The sequence below is a fragment of the Rhinopithecus bieti genome, unplaced genomic scaffold (assembly GCF_001698545.2).
Source record: "Rhinopithecus bieti isolate Rb0 unplaced genomic scaffold, ASM169854v2 scaffold_2254, whole genome shotgun sequence".
NCBI lineage: Eukaryota > Metazoa > Chordata > Mammalia > Primates > Cercopithecidae > Rhinopithecus > Rhinopithecus bieti.
The window spans coordinates 2082687-2106640 of NW_016803982.1; the positions used below are offsets into that span (position 1 = coordinate 2082687).

Sequence of the window (23954 nt, forward strand, 5' to 3'; positions counted from 1 at the left end):
ACAACACATGAGTCTAATTTTATTCTCTTCTGTGAATCTAAGGACACATATACTCCACACCAACAAATTTATTCAGTCGATCAATAGATATTTTATGTTTATCTCTCTACACTTCAGGATATATCTAAAATCTGTTATTTCCCATTCGTCTGCTGGAGAGTTTAGTTTAGAGTTGAGTTCCACCACCTGATCAACGCCATTATTCCTTCACTGAATATTTGCTCAGCTCACCTTGTGTCCAGTGCCATGCCAGCCACTGGCCCTGGAATAATGAGCAGATCCCTACATGGTTCCTGTCCTCACCAAGTTTACAGTCTCAGGGAAAAGAGATCTGTTGTTCAAGGGGTCACACAATATAGCCTCAGACGACAGTACGTGTAGGGGGTTTAATGGCATTCTCCCAAAATTTGTGTCCAGCTGGATCCTCAGAATGAGACCACCTTTGGAAAGTGAGTCTTTGCAGAGGTAATCAGTTAAGTTCATTGTTCTGGATGATCCAGTGTTTGGCATTTATAAGGAAAAGGAGAGTGGGATCAGACTCAGAGACACAGAAACACACAGGCCAAGAAGGTCATGTGGAGACAGGAGCAGGGATGGGGCATTACAGCTACAAGCCAAGGAACGCCAAGCATGGCTGAGAATCGCAAGAAACAAGAGAAAGGCGAGGAAGGACTCTCCTCTGGAGCCTCCAGAGAGAGCATGGCTCTGCTGGCACCTTGATTTTTGACTTCTAGCCTCCAGAATGCTGAGAGAGTAAATCTCTATAGTGCTAAGCTAACGATCTAGTGGCAACATGTGACAGGAGTCCTAGGAAGCTAATGTAATGTGGATTCAATTGAACCGTAAGAAAATGCAGATTTTCAACTGCTTTGAGCCACACAAACAGCAATATTATAGGATTCATCCTAACATGTTATGAGCTTGTAAGAGGAAAACCTTGTCAGAAAAAGCTTCTCTGAGGAATTTCTAGTGGAACTGAAATCTGGAGAACAAGTAGAATTTGATGGAGTTCAAGAGAGAAAGAGGAAGAGAGGGGAGCCCGGCAGAGGGACGGGAGGTACGGAGGTTCTGAGGTAGAGGGTGCAGATGTTTCCGAGCATCTGAAGGATGTGACTGGAACCTGGTGTGGGGGTAGGGCTAGCTGAGGCTGGACAGGCAGGGAGGCGCCAATAAAAGGCCTTTGAGCCTAGATCAAAGATTGAGACTTTGACCAGGCATGGCAGCTCACACCTATAGTCCTGACTACTCAGGAGGCTGAGGCAAGAGGATCGCTTGAGCCCACGAGTTTGAGGCTGGCCTGGGCAACATTGCAAGATCCTATATCTAAAAAAAAAAAAAAAAAAGTTTCTATTTTGTTTATTAAAACAAAAGTTTTATTTTGTTTGTTAAAAGCAGTGGATAACCAGGCATGGTGGTACATGCTTGTAATTCCAGTGACTTAGTAAACTGAGGCTTGAACCAGAAGGCAGAGGTTGCAGTGAGCCAAGATCACACCACTGCACTCCAGCCTGGGCGACAGAGCGAGACTCCATCTCAAAAAAAAAAAAAAAAAGAAAAAAGAAAAAGGAAAAGGCAATGGAATGCTATTGAAAGGTTTTAAGACAGAGCATGAGAAATTACAATAACCACAGAATGAAGAACAGATTAGAAAGAGCTGAAGCAGACGGAGAAATCACTGCAGGGAGTGCAGGAACCCAGTGGTACATTGGCCAGGGAGGCACTGGTGAGGATGCAGGCAGTGGGCAGGCCAAGAGGTTTTTAGGAAAGAACTCTGTGTTTTCATTTCAATGATATGTCTCCATTAATATACCATTTGCCCTTTTGTCTCTTTGAAGACATTGAATTCTCATAAAATATACATACCAGTGCTGATACATCTAGAGCCCCCAAGTCAACTCTTCTGCCCATGTGCCTCTATTCTGCTGCCCATGAAGTCCCTTGGAATAGAAGTAGTGCCTTCATTTTTTTTCTTATTTCTCTCTTTGCCCTCTATGTTGTGTTTCCAAGCACTCTGTTCCTATATTTACCCAGAGTGGCCATTCTATTTTATTATCATTGTCTGTTTATAGAACTATCTACCCAGTTATACTGTGGGCTTCATGAGGGCGAGTGCCGTTACTTACTTGTTTTTATATCCCCTGAACTTAGCACAGAACCTGACCTATAAGATTTGATTTATAAGTGACAGTATCGATGCATGAATAAATGAGTCAGCAAATGCATGAATTAACAAATACTTTATTTCTGCTTTATCTTATCACCTTTGACCGGATATAGCTGCCTTACACTCTGATCTGATCTAATAAATTAACTGCTTTTTCTGTTTCTGCTCTATTTACCACTGACAAATATTTTTCTACTAGTTGTATCAACTTATAGAAAACAAGACTCTTCCTGGTAAATCTCTTTATTCGTGTATGGAATCATTTTTCTAATTGTGTACATCTCACGGAGATGCTACTAGTTTTTGTTTTGTGTCTTTGGGAGCTAATTCCTTACCATTGTCATCATCATAACCATGGGACTGTTGAGAACATGCCATTTTGCACACATTATTGTGTTGAGCACTCCAGTTAGGAGGGGAAGAGCAATGAACAGCAGTGACTCCTTCTCTAAATAAGATTACCATCTGAGACAGAAAAACCAAAGGCTACCCACAAAATCAAATCAGACTTACAAATGGCTAAGGTAAATGTTTATGTTACACAAAACAAAAATGTAAGAGCAATTTCTGCAGCCTAGTAAGAAAACCAGAAATCAGGATGTATCATCTCATCATGAGCTCACAACCAATTGGATAGTTGGATTATCCATCATATTGAAATTGGAATGTTTCCCCAAAAAGAAGCCTTCATCTTCTCCTTAGCCAATTTGTATTTCCACGTGTAAAAGGGATGCATTGCCAATTCTGTTCCTGTTTTAAGATCTCTCTTGGCCTCTAATTCTTATCTTTCCACAACACCTAAGACAAATTGTAGTTATAGAGTAAAAGCATACCCAAAAAGGAGGTAAATGAGGGGATGGTTTTTGAAACCTGCCTCCCAAACCCCTCCAAAAAGGCAGCCTGAATTAAATGTACTACTTGAAAGGGATCAGGGTTAAAAGATGCAATTTGGGAAGCCAGGACAGAAGACAGGACAGACATGGGGAAGTGTGTTCCAGTCCGCAGAAGGTCCGGGAGAAGGGGAGAGGTAAACAGAAGTAAAGAGGGACTCCAAGAGACATCTGCACTGGGAGAGAAAAAGAGAGCATAGGAAAGTGCAGCATGAATTCTGCAAGCCACAGTCCACCTTCATAATATCTTAGTTCAGCCTTGTTCCAGTTTATGATGTTAAACGTGAGCTTCCCTGAAACTCAATTTGTAGAAATATAAATATATACTCTTAAATAAATCCATTTGATTGTCATTTCTCACAAAGATATAATATGGCATTTAAGTTCATCGTGTCCAAACATGTTTGCAGCTAAATAGAAAACTCGCTGCATGGACCAAAGGTGGTGCTTCTGTTTTGAGCTTTTCTGTTTTAATCTGCTAGACGACATAACCAATTTTCTTGCCATTGTCTCTCTTTACAAATGCTACTTGGTTTGATTCTGGTAATTTTTTTTTTATTTTCATGTTTTAAAAAATTTTAATTTAGCTTTATATGTGTGTAAACAAAGTTTATTGTTTAAATATGCAAGTAATAGTAAACCATTAAAAATGTCTGAGAGGAAAAGAGGCTTCTCTTTGGGAATAAAATAACATAACGTTTTCCTTGAATTTTTTTTTCCGGTTTAGTTTTTTGTTGTTGTTAAGTTTTGTTTTTGTTTATTTCTGTAACTCAAAAGTTTTAGCTCATGGAGCAATTTATGGCGGGTAAGAGTCGTATACTTGGTAGGCCTTCGCTGCCATCTACTGGCATTTCATGTAATTACTTATTATTGCTTCCATTCTAAAATTAATTTTGTGTAACATATATAATAGTATTATAGATTCCCCCTTTTTTCTTCTTTCCATTTTTTCTTTAGTTAAAGCAAAGTGAAGCAAATGCAGACACCAAAGAAAAGCTCCCTTTGCGTCTGCGAATCTTTGAAAAATTTCCAAACAGACCACAAATGGTGAAAATCTCAAAGCTTCCTTCAGATTTTACAGTTCCTAAAATCAGGTACCAAAGTATTCCTTTAATTGCGTGTGTCACATACGTCGTAAAAGATTCACCATCTTATGTCTCATTTAACCCTTCTTTTAAGTATATGTGGGTTGGGTTTCTTTCTATTTTAAGTTATTATCTATCTTTCTACTACCTCTACCTCTATTTTTAAAAAATAAATAAACAACTTTGACCTTTTAAGCAATGTATTCAGAGAAGAGTCACTTTGTAACTGCAGTAGCCTAAGCAAGAAGGCTGCTTCCCATCGCTTCTCTCTGGGATGACTCCTCGGGAATGGGACATCCCAGGAAACTGGAGAAGCTGCTCGATGTTGCAGGGATGGCAGGTAGACATCCATCTCTGACCCCAACCATATAAGACTAAAATTGCCTCTGTGGCCCTTTATTTTCAAGCAAACAGAGAAACCACAGCTGGCCCAGTTTGTGTACTACTACAGCATTTATTTAGCCTACCATGTCAGGTTACCATATAATTTCTCTTCCACTTTTTAAAAGAAGAACCATGGCATTTCTCCACTCATACTAATTTGATTTTCTACCATGTTTGCCCTCCAGTTAAGCAAATGCATAAAAGATGCTTTAAACACCTATTTTTAATAATAAAAGGAAATTCTTCTAGTTATAGCTCAAGAAATTACAAATAGAATTATAGTAATATGTTACTAGTTTTAAAAATAATTCTGTGGAGGGTTATAAAAGTATGAGACTCGATGTGGTGCCATAATATTTAAAATTCAGATAGAAATATATTTGCATTTCTAATCTTAACAAAATTAATTGATTTTGGCAATTTGAAGAGACGTTACTTGAATTTTCATTATGCTTTGAAGATCAGATGAAGGCACTTGCTTTTGAGTCTTAAAATGTAAAATTCTCTCTTAATCATTCTTATGATAAATGGACATTTAGAGAGAGCAACTAATTCTTCCAAGTCTTAGAGGGGAAAAAAGGTGTTTTATTACCACAATAAGATTCAAAAAACTGGGCTGGGTGCGGTGGCTCACACCTGTAATCCCAGCACTTTGGGAGGCTGAGGCGGGCAGATCACCGGAGGTTGGGAGTTCGAGACCAGCCTGACCAACATGGAGAAACCCCATCTCTACTAAAAATACAAAATTACCCAGGTGTGGTGGCACATGCCTGTAATCCCAGCTACTCTGGAGACTGAGGCAGGAAAATCACTTGAACCCGGGAGGCGGAGGTTGCAGTGAGCCGAGATTGTGCCATGGCACTCCAGCCTGGGTAACAAGAGTGAAACTCCATCTCAAAAAAAAAAAAAGATTGAAAAAACTGCTATCAGTTACTGAGTAATATTGCTTGAAAGTTATTTCAAGGGTTTTGCTTTTTAAGCAGGAGTCACTGAGTTTCGAGGAAGCCGTTGCTAATGAAATATTTTAGTCATGATCTAGTTTTCTATCATCTTTTGCCACTGCTTTATCTTTGCTCAAGCAAACTTATCATTGCAAAATGCTGTCACTTGCTCCATTCCATTAATAATGCCTGATGTGCGTATACTTCATTTGCAAAGGGAGAGTTTTATGAAGCAGTTTATCGACCGCCAGCAACAGGACACATGTTGCCTCCTGAGAAGCCTCCCTTCCACCTCTTCCTCGTCCTGCGACCACTCCAAACGCTCAGCAATTGAGGACAACAAATACATCGACCAAAAGTAAGCTCTGCTGTTTCAAATAACCAGCCTTCTAAAAGCATGTATTTTGAGAAAAGACCTGCAGAGTTCTTTAGGGTCCTGGAATCCAATTTTTCAAGAGAATAATGAAAAAAAATGATTTCATTTGTAAAAGATATCATGAAACCTAACATTTTTTACTCTATGCGTTGAAATTTTGCATTTCTCCGTGTCAGCTTTTGAGCTGCACCATGTAGCAGCCATGAGACTTTGTAAACATCAAGAGCCTCCCAAATCTGCATTTTCTCATGTGCAGAATAAAGGGCCAGGATCTCCAAGGCTCAGTCCAGGTGTAATGACCTGCCACCTCCTGCAGGTACAACTGCTTATGTATACTTATTACATCAGAGAGAATACCAGAGTAGGTTTCTCTAAAATCAGTCAAAAGAATTGCCATTTATTCAATGCTTAGTATGTGGCAGGAACTTAGGGTCAAGAGCTTATTTGTATTCTAGTTTACCTATTTCTTTATCATTTGAAAAGTAGATGGGAAAATTTTTTTCAGATTCTACAGCAAAGTATTAATAGGGAACCATATATAAATAAAGCAAATTTAGGTAATAATTTTAAAGAAATGTAACTTTTCATTTATTCACTTTTTTAAAAAGTAATATAAGGGCTGGGTGCCATGACTCACACCTGTAATCCCAGCACTTTGGGAGGCTGAGGCGGGTGGATCACTTGAGGTCAGAAGTTCAAGACCAGCTTGGCCAACATGGTGTAACCCCATCTCTACTAAAAATACAAAAATTAGCCAGGCGTGGTGGTGGGTGCCTGTAATACCAGCTACTTGGGAGGCTGAGGCAGGAGAATCACTTGAACCTAGGAGGCAGAGGTTGCAATGAGCTGAGATTGTGCCACTGCACTCCAGCCTGGGCAACAGAGTGAGACTCCATCTCAAAAAAAAAAAAAAAAAAGACATAAGACATAAAATGTATTGCCTAGGTACAATAAGTAAACATATTTATATATACACACATATGCATATAAATATAATTATATAATTATGTAATATATATAGTATAAATGTATGTGTGTATATATTGGTATATTAATAATAAATATAATATATAATATGTATTAATAATATATTAATAATATATTTTATATAAATATATTGTATATTATATATAAATGCATATGTATATAATATATATCATATAATTATATAATATATAAATGTATATGTGTGTATATATGTATGCATAGTATCAAACTATATATATCAGCTTGGTCACATAATCAACGTCAGTTCAGTTAGAAAAATGAAAGATTAATAATTGTACATTAATATTAAAGAGATTGAACAGTAGATTTTGCAAAATCATCTAACTTACTTGCAAGCATTCACTTTGGAATTCCTAGAGTGTTTTTTATTCCTTTACATTGTTACATTGTTACTGCCCTTTTTCTTTTGCTTATAACAAAATCCATGTTTCTCTATGGTCATGTGACAATAAAATGCCAACTCTTTCATCCTCCAGGATCTTCTTTCTCTCTGCATTCTTTCCCTTCCCACAGGGATGAACTGTTTGGAATTCCCTTGCCTTTCTCTTTATCTTGCCTCCCCCTTTTCTCCTCCTTATTCTTGCCTCCCCTTTCCTCCCTTTTCACCTCCCCCTTTTCTCCTCCTTTTTCTCGCCTCCCCTCCCCTAATGTGATACTAGTTCTCCTGTTTACCTCTCCCCTAGTTCCCAGGTTCTCTGCTGTAGTTCAGTCATGTTGCTCTTGATGAAAATGATGATGATTTTCTGTGCAGGATGTCTCTTCTTTTTCAAGGATTTCCATGTGTTGATTTTCCTTCAGCCATCTAGAGATGCTATTCTACTATCTTTGCAGAATCCAAGATTGTAGATGACAAGTCTGATGCCAATGTCTTTTTTTTTTTTTTTAGTAATTAGGCTTTTGTTTGGTAGACTTGGTTTGCTTGTTTCTTTGGGAAAACTTGCAAGATTTTCTGTGTGTCATTGGAGTTCAGAACCTTTCTTAGGATATATCTTATACGTCTTTTTTCATCAGAACTGCTCCAACTAGAGTCTTTTCAACTCCCCAACTAAAATATTTGCTCAGGGAAATTTCCATTTGTTTTACATATAATTGTTACTCTTCCATCTGCTTGTTTCTCCCCTAGGATTGCCATCTCTTTATTTTTGCTCTGTGCTTGGTCTTCCAGGACACTAATTAGATTTCAGCTGAGATCATCCTTTGCTTCTAAATTTCTAGTGAAAAATTATGATATGGACATATTACCCTTAACTATCCTTAGAGGCTTGCATATTACCCTTAGCTATCCTTAGAGGCTTTACTTTTATCTTTTTTTTTTTTTTTTAGAGACAAGGTCTTGCTGTGTTGCCCGGGCTGGGGTACAGTGGCTATTCACAGGCACAGCCATAGTGCACTATAGCCTTGAACTGAGCTCAAGTGATCCTCTTGCCTCCACCTCCTGAGTAGCAGGGACTACAGGCATGGCCACCATGCCTGGCTTTTTTTATTTTTATTTTTTTAACAAAGCTTGTCACCTCTCTTCTTCATAGTTATAATCCACTCAACACTGGGCACAGGGCATGGAAGCAGAACGTCTTATGTCAGTGGATAAACAAGTGGGAAGATAGTGCCTTGGCTTCAGCCAGTCAGTCTGAAATTGCAGTTTGCATAGACTAGAAAGCAGGTTTTGTTTTGTTTCCAAAGCAGATGTAATCCACAAGTCTGGGCTGTGGTTGTGACCACTTATCTCCAGGAAGAGGATTGAGAGCTGATAGGCATGATGGCCAAAGTCACAAAACCATGACATGCTTTTAAAAATTTCTAGTAACACTCTCCCACTGGAAACACAAAATTGAAATATGAGTTTATATTCTCTCCAAAAGGAAATGTGATTGTTTCTCATATTTCCTGAACACAGTATTTTGATTCAGTGAGGACAAACATAAAAAGATTCTTGAGAGGTGTGTGCTGGGCTGAGGAGGAGTCTAAAGAGAACACAACCCGCCCCTCTGAGCACCCGCCTGAAGCAAACCCTCCCCAGGTACAGTTGGAATTACACGGTTTATCCCGTACTGCATGTATTATTGCTCCCACTTGGAAAGTGGAATGTCAAAAACATATTTTTTCTTCATCAGAGGACCCTGTACAGGAGGCGGCAAGACAACTGCTCCTGTTACTATCCACACTTTCTTAAAGCTTTGACTTGATCTAGGTTGTCAGAAAAGTAGACTTAATTCTTTTCAGGATCCACCATTTTCAGCAATAGTTCCCACTGTTCTTGGTGTTCTTCATAACACCCTTGTCGAGTGCCCCTGGGCCAGGGAAATCTAAAGCAGAAAATCCTTTAGGATTTCAGTGATAAGGATTTAATTGAAGCAGAAATTGCGGAGACAGCATTCTGGCATTTGTATTATAAACACGGCAAGCCTTTTTCATTTTATTAAGAAACTTGAAAGCCACTTAAAACAAGAACGCATAAACACAAAACAAAAATTCCGATCATAGACCCTACCACCATTCGCTCCCCTTCTAAAGTATTTTCCAGCGAGCACTTGGAAATTTCCATTAAAACCCCAATTGCCTTTGGAAATGCTCATCACAGTAAAGTGGCAGGCAAGGTTCTTCACTCTACGTGAAAAAAAACCACCCAGCACTCTGCAAATTGTGCAAATTGAGGCTATTTTTCCTCAGTGACTGGAGTGAAAGGAAAAGGACATTGGAGGATGGCTTATCAGTGATTCTCATAACACACACAAAGGAACAATAAAATAAAACTGTTCTCTTAATGCTCATCTTGTACAGGAGAAACTTCTGACTTCGCTGTGCTAGAGGGAATCACCTTTCTCTTTCCAGGGAAAATAGTGAAGCCCCAGGTACCTGAAGACTATAAGTTAAGGGAGGAAAAAAACAACTGGCAGCAACCCAGCAAGGAAGCTGGGGTTTGATGAAGCATTGCAGAAAACACAAAAGCACATTAGGCAAGATTTTCTCCCAGTAATTACCCCGGCTTTGAACAGGGATGAGTAATTCCCATGGCAACCTCACTTTGCAGAAACCATGTTTTTAAAAATAGCCCCGGTGGATCACCTTTATTATACAGTTTAAAATACCTGTCCTTCTCCCAGAAAACAACCAGCAAACAAAAATCTTTAAAATCTTGGGGCTGACCCAGATCCTAAAAGGAAAAGACAGGAAAGAGTGTTTTCCTGCCTGTCTTTTGAGACTCCATAGAAACGACCTTCCCAAGTGATCATTCCCCCATCCCTTTATCCTGCTACCTCCCGTGCCTGTGAGCAATTGTGAGACGTTCCTTTTCTTCCTGATTCAAGGATCTTGAAAGGGACTTTTCCAGTTTCCATGCAGAAAGCAAGCAAGCAACAGTTTCTACTTGTATTTTTCCTCCATATTATTGAAATTAAACTCTAGATTCCTTAAGCAGAGTGGTGATTAATAAAGTGAGATGTGAACTTGATTTTCCAGTAACCCTGTAATAAAAGCAGCCCACTCTATCCTCTGAAGTGAGACATCCAGTCAAGGTCAAGGTCTCACCTGTGGTTGAGTCTAGGGCGTCTCACTGCCCTGTGGCCTGAAGATGGTTCTGGGCTGCTATCTTGGCTGATGCACTGTTTCCTATGTCAGAACCTGCAATAGCCTGGAAGCATGAGTGAACCTCCTGGAACCACACCAGCCTGAGACACGTGGAGGATGAGAGCTGTCCCAGCACCTCCACCTCATGCCCCTGTACTTCCCAGCATAGAATCTGAGCCCATATAATAATGAACAGTGAATATTTCTCCAGCAGTAAGGCAATATCTGCCCACCCTCTTGTCAGCCTCCTTTCTGCTGAAGCATATAGATAGTTCTTTAATAAGCCTTCACAATGAACAACTAACTTATGTACAGTAAAGAGGAAAATGAGCATTGGAATGACTGTGTTGTTTACTCATTTTGTTTTATAACTCATCGACATTCATTCAGTCATTCGACAAACATTTATAGAGCACCTGTTATTCATCTGCCATTCTCTGGGCTGTGGGAATTCAACAGTGAGCAAGATGCAAACTGTTCCCTTTAGAAGCTCATAGTCCAATGGGAGGAAATGCACACACATGCATGAAAGTAAAAAGTATTACTGGAACCATGAGGCAGAACCCCCTAAGTTCCCTTTACAGAAGAAACATGATTGATTGATTGATAGAGGAAGAAAGCACCCCAGGCAGAGAGGGACATATCTGCAAAGGTATGCAAAGCATCAGGTGCTTGATGTAACTGTTTGAGGGAAACCGGGTAGAAGAGTGATTAAGTGGTGCAGGTTCCAACCCTCATCAGTGAAGTAGAGATAATTCTCATTTTCAAGGTTTATTGTGAGAATCAAATAATGTAATAATGTTAAATACCTAGCGTTGCACCTGGGCTAGCATATGTTCTGTGCCTCTCCAACCAGATAAGAAAGATTACTGTTATTAAACTGTACCATGAAGTCAGACTCAGCAAACAGACTTCTATTCATCAATTAGGACAAAAGACTTTTACATACATTTAACCTTCAGATGTAACAGTCTAGTCGAGTGCAATATATTAATTACTGATCAATTTCCTTATTGTACATGAGTCTGATTTTTTTTTTTAGAGTTTGATTTTTGTTGATATTTGAGTTGATATCCCCATTGTCTACATAGCGTCTTCGAATCTGAAGAAGTTAAGTCATTCTGGAAAGATTTACTCTTCCGTTTTGTTGATTGTCATACAGCATTTTATAATGTTCTCTGTGATTGTAGAGTGCTTGATAATTTGTTCTGATAAATCCTCGCATAGCAAGTTACTCAGCCTGATCTATAATTTCTAGGATGAATGAATGTTTGTTCACCTTAGAGAGAGAGACAGAGACAGAGACAGAGAGAGAAGGAAAGAGAACAGCCTGTTTTCATCTTTAGGGCTTTTGCTCTCTTGAAAGAATTTTTTTTAAATAATGGCTTAGCATCTCTGCAGTACCATTCAAGAGGTATCTCCAGGAAAAGAGTGACAGATGACATGATGCTACCATGTAACTATGGGTTGTATCTCAAAGGGAAGAATTGGTGTTCATCATGTCAAATATGAAAACTCTATACACTTCTTTCTAGCTTAAAAATGCTTTAGTAGATAATGGATTCCCAATTTAGCCACAATAATGGAAAGGAAATAAAAAGATGCATAATATAAAATCTAACCATTTTTTCTTCTTACTGGTCTTTGCAATACATCCTCAAGCTAAAAACAAAATATCTATGTGTGTGAGCACTCACCCTTTCGTCCAGCAATCATTTTTGCAGACCGTTATATGCAAACAGTGTGCTGGGCCCTGAGTAAACAAACAGATCTTTCTATCTTCAACTAACATAAGAGTAGGAATTCCCTCTCAATGATTATTTTTGCAGAATATTTAATTGTGTAACCATTTTTAGGTTGGAATTATATATCAGCTGTTTGTATTCCTTAGTAAATGTTCATTGAAAGTCAAAAGTAAATCAGTCTAGGATTAAGAATTTTTTATAGGTAATATAAAAGAGTTTTAATCACATTATATTATGTACAAAAGAGGTATCAAAGAGTTAAGGCTGCTGCTAAATCTATCTTGGAAATTTACATTTTAAACTATGCATATAAACCTGCACATGCAGGTTTATATGCATAGTTGAACTCCTACACGTAGTGTTTTTACAGAGTTCAGAACATATGATATTGAAATAACTTACAAGAAGAAATCTTGACCCATCGTCTAAAATTCTCTTTTCACAAAATTCACATTTTAAGATACTCTTCAAAGCTTCATAACATGACATTATAATGGTATTCACTTTTATACATATCCATAATCAACATTTTAATCTTGCTGATGCTCACATTAATCACCGTTTAAAATTTTCTTTCTAAGCATAACATCAATTCCAGAGAAAGTTTATTTTATAGAAACATCTTGCCAAACACATGATCTGTCGTATGCACTTTGGGATTAATTTTGAATTCATGGGTGCATGAAAATTCAACTACAGTCAAATGAGATACCACCTTCAACCCATGCAATTTTAAGTAATTGCTTATTCCCAATTACTGTATTTTATTTGGGAGACTTATTCAATAAAGTGACTCATTACAATAATTACACTACACCTTTCTAGCTGAAATGACATTCATCAAGCCGTATTCATTGCACCATGGTTTCGTGCCTTATGGTCATATGTTTTTATAACCACTTTCCCATTTATTATTAACATGTTAATATTATCAAAGTGAGAAAAGAAAATGGAGCCACTCAAATTTTCTCAGTTAGAAACAGAAATGTATTGTTAACGTTGTAAATCAAAAAAAACTATTGAATATTTATAATACTTGTGGTGTGCTTTGTCAAATATATATTGATGGCTTCATTCTGAAGGTGGTTTCTAGGGTCAAGCTATGGCTCTTTAGGTCTAAGCAGTGCAGCATCCCAAAGGCATCTATATTAAAGATAGGTCTGTGGTTACTTCTGGGTGATCGAATTAATCAAATTAATATTCTGATTGATTGAAAGTTTTGATGGATCCCAGATTTTAAGGAATCAGTAAGTGTAAAATATTAAAAATGTGATTATACTAGCTTTAATGAGTTAGGAAATGTATTGATCTCTCTCAGTGCTTCAGGGTCATTATTCTGAAAATCAATTATACATATGTAGAACAAACAAAAAGTTGGTTAGTTTTGATTTTGCATTAGGATGTGAGAATAGCAAGAGTTTGTAATATGTGTAAACCAAATATTTCAAGTCAAGCAGGTAATACTTTGTTACGATATAGTTTAGAAAATGCTTTTTTATATTAAGCCTAGTGACATTTTAGATAGACATCATAATGCAGTGAAAAGATTTTAACACTGAAGCTGCAGGATCCAGAGTTCTAGTAATAGTTTTGCAATTTATTACCTGAGTGAACTTAGACAACTTAATTTTTATGAGCCTTAGATCTTTAATCTGGATAAAAAGAGATAATAATACCTTACCTACCAATGAGGATGAGTTTGAAGATTAAGTTTGAAATATGTGTATATCACCTCAGCACAGATCAAGGAGCCAAGAAATACAGATGTAGAAGGTTTAAAATGTACATTTTTAAATGTGCAGTGGGCATCTATAAAATTCTTCATTCAATGACTAGAGAATAACATTCTAATTCACGAACACATGTATGATTTTTAAATGTAACCATTTACTATACCACAAGGACATCTAAACATATACACATCAATGTCCTAGAGAAGATATTATTTGACCAAAATGTAATAAAATCCGAAACCTAATAACAAGAAAATAGCAACCACAAAAAAACCCCTACACATTCGGAAATTTAAAACTACTTTCAAATAAGCAAAGAAGAAACACCAATGAAAATAAGAAAATATCTACAACTAAAAAATAATGAACAAAAGATACATGAAACTTGTGGGAAGTAGCGAATGGCATTTTAGAGGAAAAATGTAGCCCCGAATGACTATCTAGTAAAGAAAGGCTTAACTTAATCTTCCAAGCATTCATTTCAAGAATTTAGAAAAATTAACCAAGAAAACACTAAGATAGCAGAAAGAAAGAAATGATAAAGAGAAAAGCAGCTATTAATCAAATAGAGGGAAAAGAAGTGATAAATAATATCAACAAAACTGAAATTTTGTTCTTTAGAAACAGTAATAAAATTGATAAATCTACTTCAAAATTCAAGAAAAAAAATTAAGGAGCCTTCTTCTGTAAAGATGACAGAGGCATTGGCATCGTTTTTTAATCTTGAATTCCCACATGAAAACAACAAGAATACCAATATAGCAAAACCCCAAATCCATAGTTAATATTTACCATAAAACTCGGTAATCCACAAACCCTAAATAAAAACAAGTGTAGAAAAACAAATAGCCGCATGATTTGCATGCTATTAGTGTCTGTGGGAGGAAACCAAGCTTAGTTACAGAGCATCCAGTGTTCATGGAACAGTAGAACATCTTCTTGGCTCCATTCTGAAATAAAAAATCCAGGAGCGCAATCAAAATTGAACAGGCCAGGGACAAGAGTGATCAGGATAAAAGCAGAGCCAGACAAAATTTGCGAGGGGAGGAGGATTGGGAAACAGAGCTTGGAAATTCCAGAAAGAAAGCTACCGTATTTGATCACTATATTAAAACAACAGAAGAGGAAACTCTGAAGTTAGAAGAGAAATACTAAACTGTTTGGGAAAGCTAATTTTGTATAAAAATGAGTAAGAGAAAATTATCAAAGCCAAATTCCTTGCAAGGGTCATTATAAGAAAAAAACAATGAGCAGAATATTGTCCTGGTAGACAAGGACAGCAACCCATAAAAACTGCTCTAACCAGCTCAAACTGTAGCACACCATTGAAAAATTAGTTAAAAGACATTAAAATTACATCAGGATGAAATAGCTCAAAAATAAAAGTTAGAAAAACTCAGAAATGAGGTGCCAGAACTCAGAAAAGTTATAAATTAAAACAATGAAGACTAAACTAGGAGGAACATAAAGAGACCTCAGATGGTTCAAAAGTGAGAAATAGAAAATGAAGAAGAGGAATTTTTTTTAAATCAAAGAGAAATGAAAAAAAAGATGAAAATGGATTTGCAAGAAAAATGACAGAAGAAAGTCAGAAGTCCAACATCTGCATTATAGGTGTCCCTAAGGAAGAAAAACCACAGCAAGAGAATAAAACATGTACTAAACTTTCCTGAAACATAAAAGATTTGAAACTATATATTGACAGCACACACCTAAAATATTGGAGTAAATGATTAAAAGCAATACATACACCAGACAAATGACAGGTCTTTAAATTTAAAAAAAAAAAAAAAGGTTTCTAGCCCAAGTAAGAACAAGTGATTTATAAAGGAAAGAACATAAGATTATCACCAGATTTTTCAACAGCAATGCTTTATGTAAGAAGAAAGTAGAGTAACATATATAGGATGCCCAGGGAAAGAATATCTGAGCCAGATTTTTTCCATCCTGAAAACTGACTTTCAACTTTCAAGGTCAGAGAAACTGCTTTCAGATCTAAGAATATGAGTAATGTAAGATACAAGTAATCTTGTTTCAATGAGCCTTTAATCTACTAAAAACCATGCCTCAGATAACCTAAATGAACTCCAAAAAGGACTCTTAAATCATTTGGCATAAAAATTCACATTTATGTGTGAGGACTAAGACTACATAAGGATAACAGGAAGAGTAAAATATGTAACAATTATTTGTTCTAATATGGATAGAGTACAGATACATAAATGAGGAGGTGAATGGGAAGAAGATATGCAAACCCTTAAGATATTGAGAAGTTTTCTTGGTTGTGTGTTTTTATTCTGAGACTATCATTTATGAAATGTGAAATAAAACTGAGTCACTATGAGACAGTCTAATTCTGGCATCCCTTGTGCTCTTGATAATCAAGAGTGCTCTTTGTGGAGAAAAAAGGAGACATAGATATCATATAGAAAAGCTTAGGTAAAAATAAAAATCCTAAGGAAAAGGTGGCACGTATATACCATGGAATGCTACACAGCCATAAAAACGAATGAGCTCATGTCCTTTGCAGGAACATGGATGACGCTGGAAACCATCATTCTCAGCAAACTAACACAAGAACAGAAAATCAAACACCGCATGTTCTCAGTCATAAGTAGGAGGTGAACAACGAGAACATATGCGCACAGGGAGGGGAACATCACACAGCGGGAGCCTGTCGGGGTGGGGGACAAGGGGAGGGATAGCATTAGGAGAAATACCTAATGTAGATGACGGGTTGATGGGTGCAGCAAACCACAGCGGGACATGTATACCTATGTAACAAACCTGCACGTTCTGCACATGTACCCCAGAACTTAAAGTATAATTAAAAAAAAAAAAAAATTCCTGGGTCCGGAATTTAAATTGAAAACATCAGAATAAACCCAGGCAAAATCTTTGAAACAGTGACCAACTCCATAGCAGTGAGCGTCTGTGGACTCTAGATATGTTCTTGAAACACCGTTTTCCAATTTTCCAATCAGTAAACCAGGGCTTCCTGAAGAAAATGATTGATTTTGAATAGGAAGTGTACAAGATGACCTTGGAGCATCTTGTCGTACTAGGAACAAGGAAGCTTTGTCAAAGACAACGAGGGCCATATAAAAAGAACCTATGGACTGACCAACTTGAAAAACTCCCAATGAGCACAGTAGAGATAATGTGACTTAGAGTAAGAATGGTAACTGACATGGACCGAAATCCATTAAACATCAAATATGTTTAAATCTTGAGTTCATCATGACATTTTAAAGATAGTAATTGGTTACCTTGAGAGGATGATAGAAAATCAATTAACCATATAAAATTAATAAGTAAAAGTCGATAATCAAGCATTTATCTTGGCTTTTCCATACCAATTTTGCTACTGGGTAACCAAATAATACAGGAGGGAAAGCACCTCGTTATAAAACTATCCCAACTAATAAATGAAAAATAAATGACAATTTTGCAAACTGAATGAAGTCAATGGATCTAAGAAATGAACATCAAGACCCGTAACATGACAAAAATAAGCACACACGCTCTGTTCCTTTCGATGGAAGAATCTGACACCACCTATGGCCTTGCCAAGGGGATGAAACCAGCGTCTGTCTGATGCAGCCTCTGGAACCAGCTGCCAGTTTTCAGGAAATAGAAGACAGAAGAACGTGTTGAACTGTACCAAGAGTATACTTTAGGCAAAATCCAGGCTCTCTTGACTGGGTGTGGTGGCTCACTCCTACAATCCCAGCATATTGGGAGGCCACGGCAGGAGGATTGCTTGAGTCTAAGCATTTTAAGACCAGCCTGTGCAACACGAAGAAACCCCATCTCTTTTTTAAAAATGTTACTTAGCTGTGTGTGGTGGCTACTCAGCTACTCAGAAGGCTGAGATAGGAGGATCGCTTGAGCCCAGGAGGTCAAGACTGCAGTGAGTCATGATAATGCCACTGCATGCCCTCCAGCCTGGGTGACAAAATGAGATTCTGTCAAAAAAAAAAAAAAAAATTCAGACTCTCAAAAACTACAGGTCAAATGACCCAGGTTTCTCTGTTTTAAGGGGAAAAAAGAGTAACATGTAGATTAATTAGAAGACATTGCCAAAAAATCAGCAAGATTCATACATTGGAATGTCTTTCAGGTCCAAATTATTCAATCACAAATAACTCTATGGGAATTGAGTTGAAGCTTTTGAATTATGTGTTAAAGTATATAATTCTGGAAACGTGTTTTAACTTAGAAGTTCAATACTTTAAAAATATCTCTATATTGTTGATCATTTAAATTTAATTTACTTGTTTTGAGTTATTAATCCTGTCAAAGAATTGTTATCTGAGGCAGTTGGAAGTTTTCAGTTTGCAAACAAAACCAAAGAAAATCTTTTTCAATGAATCTTTGACTTTTTTCAAAGTAAACTCTTTGTAATTACATCATTCATCTCCTTCCTTTGTATTCCCACATCTCTGATATGTTTAGATCCAGAATGAGCAATTACTGACTCCTTTCATAGCTGTAATTTGCAATTTCAGATCTGAAATTACTTATCATGAAATGGATCTCTGTATTCTTTGTTTTGCTAATTATTTCAGGTGATTGTCAATATCTTTTAGAGCCAGAAGAGGGCACTGCAGAGCAGTGTAGCTCTGAGTTTTTGCGACTAGCACAGTCTAAGAATGCCCTTTGCCAAAAAAATGTGCAAAGCTTTACTATAGAAGTAAGAAAATAAGAAGGGAATAACTAGATAATCACTAAAGGCCTTCTTTATTTAGTAGAAAAAAAGAAAGTATGTAACCATCTAAATACATATCTAGGACATCAAATATAATATCAAATATATATGTATAAATAGATGAAAGAAGACATATATGTGTGTGTGTGTGAGTCCTTTCCTTCTTTTAAGAACATCCCAAAGGCCGGGTGCGGGGGCTCACACCTATAATCCCAGCACTTTGGGAGGCCGAGGTCGGTAGATCACTTGAGGTCAGGAGTTTGAGGCCAGCCTGGCCAACATGATGAAACCTCATCTTTGCTAAAAACACAAAAATTAGCCAGTGTGGTAGTGCATGCCTGTAACCCCAGCTAATGGGGAGGCTGAGGCCACGAGTATTGCTTGAACCCAGGTGGCGGAGGTTGCAGTGGGCCGGGATCACGCCACTGCCCTCCAACCTGGGCAACAGAGTGAGACTCTGTCTCAAAAAACAGAACAAAACAAAAGGAACATCCCAAAGCTAAATCTGATGTTTCTCTATTATAATATTTATTCTCCTGCTACCTCTGGCTTTGGTTATAAAAACAGTTCTCAAGTACTCCCTTGTGTGGATTAATACTGTATTTTGTAAGGACAAAGGCCATTTAGTAGCCTTTTAGCAATCTTGTTCAGGGCAGAAATCATTTAGGCAATAGTGTACCAGGTATTATCCCAAAGGTTTTTCCTAACATGAAATTGCAGGGGCAGTAGATAAGTGACTGGATTCAGACTCTCATCTTCCACTGAGGGAAAGACAACTAATACATGTCTTTGTCCTTTCAAGATGAAATAAGAGTTGTGGGATCTGGAGTCCTCTCTTAAAACTCACTGTCACAGGGCCTCTGTGCCTGGGTCTGTCTCAGGACTATGTGTGTTCTTAGGTGTCTAAAGAGCAGATGCACCACGATGATGGGGTCACCAACTGAGTCTTCCATCTCCAAAAGCAGCTCCAAGCAGTTTTCCTTAGGAGCTGAGCTGTCAACTCAGAGAGGTTAAATCCATGCCAAAAGTCAACTCTTGGCCAGGCACAGTGGCTCACGCATGTAATCTCAGCACTTGGGGAGGCAGAGGTGGGTGGATCACAAGGTCAGGAGTGCAAGACCAGCTTGTCCAATATGGTGAAACCCCATCTCTACTAAAAATACAAAAATCAGCCGGGCGTGGTGGTGGGCACCTGTAATCCCAGCTACTCAGGTGGCTGAGGCAGGAGAATCGCTTGAACCTGGGAGGCAGAGGTTGCAGTGAGCTGAGATTGCGCCCCGCCCCCCAGCCCGGATGGCAGGGCAAAAGCATTTTAAAAAAAAAAAAAAAAAAAAAAAAAAAGAAAAGAAAAAATTATGCCAAAAGTCAACTCTTTCAGGAGGGGAGAAGTAGGGAAGTTTCATGATTCATCATTGGAAATAGCATATATGTGCTACCAAGAAAATGGAATTCCAAATGGATGGTATCCACTCTTGTCTCCTTGTCCACACATTAATTTTTATCCTAAGAGTTCTAGTGAATCATGAAACCATTCAGTTTTTTCATTTTGAACAGAAAATGAATGAACCAACTTTCCTCATGAGGGGGAAATCGCCAGTATGTTCAGTGATGCTGATCTTTATTACATATTTGCTGTAAAATATGAAAAGTGGATTGCTAATTTTGATGTTATCCAGGTTATCATTTGTGACTAAAAAGACCTGTTTGTTACTCTGGTTCTTCTCCACTATGGCTTTATGAACACATTGGCTAACATTATAGCATTTGTTCACAACTTTGTTTGTAGAATGGGGTGCTGTGAGTTTGTACCTCCACATACCTAACCCTTGTTGAAAAGAAACTAACTGGGTGGTCTATTTTTACTGAGTACAGAGTTTTCTGTCTTCCGAGGGTTTTCTTTCCCCACTCAACTTTGAAACACAGTATGCCCTGCAGGGCTTCTTGCCTGGTTTCAAGATCTGGCTAGCACAGCACTTATATAGGTAGTTTGCACCAAATTAACTTGCCCTGTGCACACATGTCCACTTCACTCCTTCACCCAGTGCCGCCTTTGCCTCTAGGACCCTTAGCCTTCCTTCAAGGCCCAGTATAACCTCCACTTTTTCAGTGAAGCCTTTGCCGACTAGTCCAGACTCACTGTTCCACCTCGAAGAGCTCCAGCCCTTCTCATCTCGTTTTTTCTCCTCTACATATCATCTAGCACTGTGCCATCTACTGCACTGTACTTGTCACTGATGATCTCATGTGTCCTACCCTTGTCCTCCTATCTAGGCTATTCCCTACTAGAAACCAAGAACTCCAAATTGTATTTACCCTAAATCTCCTATGATCACTAATACCATGCTAAGTGCTCAGTACATCTAATCTATTGATCAAAATGAACAAGTTTCAATTACTATCTTCAGTCTGACTACTGGAGTTACAGTTTCCAGTTGTTTATTATTTGTTCTAGTTATTTATTATTGTAAATCTATTTATTATGTATTATTATGGGAACATAATGGCCCATGTCCCTGTTTTCTCTTTGCCCTTCTTCTGCCTGCTTTAACTCCTTGTACGCCTTCCACCAATCTAACATCTGCATCTAGTAAGCCACACAGAACTGAGCTTGGGGAGTATATCTTTGAATTTATAGTCAGCATCCCAGGATGGTTTTCTCCTTAGTTCTCTTCTCTGGAGTGATTTTATCATCGCCAACTAGGAAGCAAGCTTGAATTCCTGTTTCGTTCATTACCCATGCCTGCAAGCAAAGCAACTCCTAAACTCATTGTTCAGATTAGTGTTAGGTTCCAGGCCAAGAACCTACAGCAGACATAATATGGATTAGAGAACAATGCGCTAATCAACGACAAATAAGGAGTCCAGTATGAGGGTCAATATTAAAGTCTTTGGAAACTGAAAAGTTTATTCAGACGAAGGCCATTATCAGAGTGAGGCACAGCCAATGCTCCACCCGTGGCTGGGACGTGGCACCCCACAAGTTTGTTCGTGGTACCACCCAAATAAAAGTAAAAATAGAATCGTCAGTCATACGATGATGCTTTAGCGAAAGATATTCATGTTTCATGTTTTAACAATGTCATCTACTGAATGATTTGACAGTATGTTATTTCTTAACATTCCGTAACTAAAGTCATAATTTTATCATTTTCAGCTTCGCAAGTCTGTTTTCAGCATCAGGGCAAGGAACCTTCTAGAAAAGGAGACCGCAGTCACTAAAATCTTAAGGTAACACCAATTAATGTTGACACATATTTAAACACAAATGGGATTATATTAAACAAAAAACAGCTTTTGGAAAAATGAATTAATGTTCTGGGCCTCAGTATATACTTCCTGCCAGAAAGTAGATTTGAGTAATCTATATACTTATAAATACATATAAAAATATTTATTAAGTGGTCATTTCTAAACAATATATATATATAATTATTAGCTCAGTACGGCCTTTCTTTCTTTTCAAAGTATTTAAACATAAATGATAAGTATAAATGTTGGCCAAAAGGTGAAAATAACTTACTTTTAACAGTTTTGTATCTTTTGTGATATGTAAAGGAAAAATCACAATCTGAAGGATAAATGGTGAAAGAGCAAACGTTTTCATTATAGTTCATCACACTATTAAGAACACATCTATTAAAAATCTGGAAAGAAGAAAAAGTATACCCAGCTTAGAATGCCTATGAAAACATATACTTTTCATGCTACTTTCTAGAAGATGCCCTCAAATGAAGTATCAATGAGAAAATTAAGCAACCCGCTTGAGTATTTTATAAGACTATATGTTATATTATAGAGTAGCATGATGAGTATAAAAACACATAAGCATTTGGAATATCATGTTTTGGTACATATATTACATAGACATATGTACATGACACAACTCAAGATTGGGAGCTGGAGGTAGGATCGCTCGCAAGGCGAGTGGACAGATTCATGCCAGGAAGTCCCCTGCAAACCTGTGGTGAGTGGTAAGGAGTTCTAGCTCCCCTCTACTGGATTCATCACTAGGTATAGACATTAAAGCATTCTCTCCAGATGCATGTTACTATAACTTGGAAGACTGTGTGAGGAAATAAAGCTTAGTGTATATGATCTTTAAAACTATTCTTAATTTATAATACTACCTAAAATTTGTGTGCAAATAAAATTCCTAACTAATCAAGACAGTGTTTCTCTCTATATTGGCTGGCATTTATGCATACAGTTAAGTTTGTGTTGGAGTAGCTGTTATAAGGTGAAAATAAGTATTTCTAGGGCTTGTATATTATCACCACAAAATGTGATGAGATAAACAGATGAGGTCTCATCGAAATAGACAGCCTGCCTCCCAACTTAGGCTTGCTCCTGACTGGCTGGTAACTCCATCCTGGTATTACCATCAGATCATGCAGTGAGGCTGGCCTTGAACCACACATGTTACATCAGGATCATGATTCCAGCTACATGTACACCAGACAAGTTCATGGGTAGGGTCCTACAGCAATGCTGATCCACTCACTAAAAGGAGAAATCACCCTCAAGCCAGAAACTACCTACAAGGACATCATAATTCTTAGTCTGCATTGAGAATCTGCCTGCCAAGTCAGGAACTACAGGGACCTTACTCATCTTTCCAGAGCCACTGCCTTGCAGTGTAAATGGGCCTTCTGTGTCAATGAGTTCCCAGAGACTTTCCAAGGCAGATGCAGAAACAGATACTTGCAAGGAAGAGATTTCCAGACCTCATCTCCCTAGGAACTCTTTCTTAAAACTGATCTGTCACTTTACCCTTTTCACCCTCCTGTCCTTATTTACCCCTCTCTCAGTTTACAAAAGAAAGGTGAAACTCTCACTCATCCAGAAACTATGGTGTGTATTAACCTGGGATGTAAAAATCCTCTGGATTGCCAAGCAAGAAGACCGTTCCCACCTGGCTTTCTCCAAAAAGAGGGTCCCATGGGGCCATGCCTTATTATTTATCCAGGTGACAATTTTATGGATAACTTCCTTCCCAAAGCTATCCACCTTAGAGTTAGGCCTTAGAAACAATGTGATTGTCACAAGGGCATGTGGTTACATGTTGTTTGAATTGAAAAATAAAGCCAGACTTTTTCTGACAGATTCGGCTGATTGGTTCAACAATGAAAACTGATTTAATAAGCGCCCAATGAATTGAATAGATTGGATAGCTAAGAGTCTCCAATTTATTCTCAAAATTATTTTCAAGCACAAACACAGTAATTACTAGAATTGCTAGAAATTACATTCTTCTATTTAACATGGCACAAGAGGAATATAGTTGTTGATGTTTAAATATACAGAAGTGTTTTTGTTTTTTTCAATTATATAATGCACATGAGCTATATATATA

General features: G+C 37.7%; 1 protein-coding gene across 1 annotated transcript in view; it reads left to right on the top strand.

The window, feature by feature from the left end:
* The window catches only part of NALCN (sodium leak channel, non-selective), a 367606-nt gene that overhangs the window by 269693 nt on the left and 73959 nt on the right, over positions 1–23954 (top strand). The window contains exons 16-19 of the mRNA XM_017861705.1: positions 4012–4148; positions 5682–5822; position 5887; positions 21756–21829. Of these exons, the coding sequence (XP_017717194.1) occupies positions 4012–4148; positions 5682–5822; position 5887; positions 21756–21829 (353 nt within the window). The remainder of the gene's footprint in view (positions 1–4011; positions 4149–5681; positions 5823–5886; positions 5888–21755; positions 21830–23954) is intronic.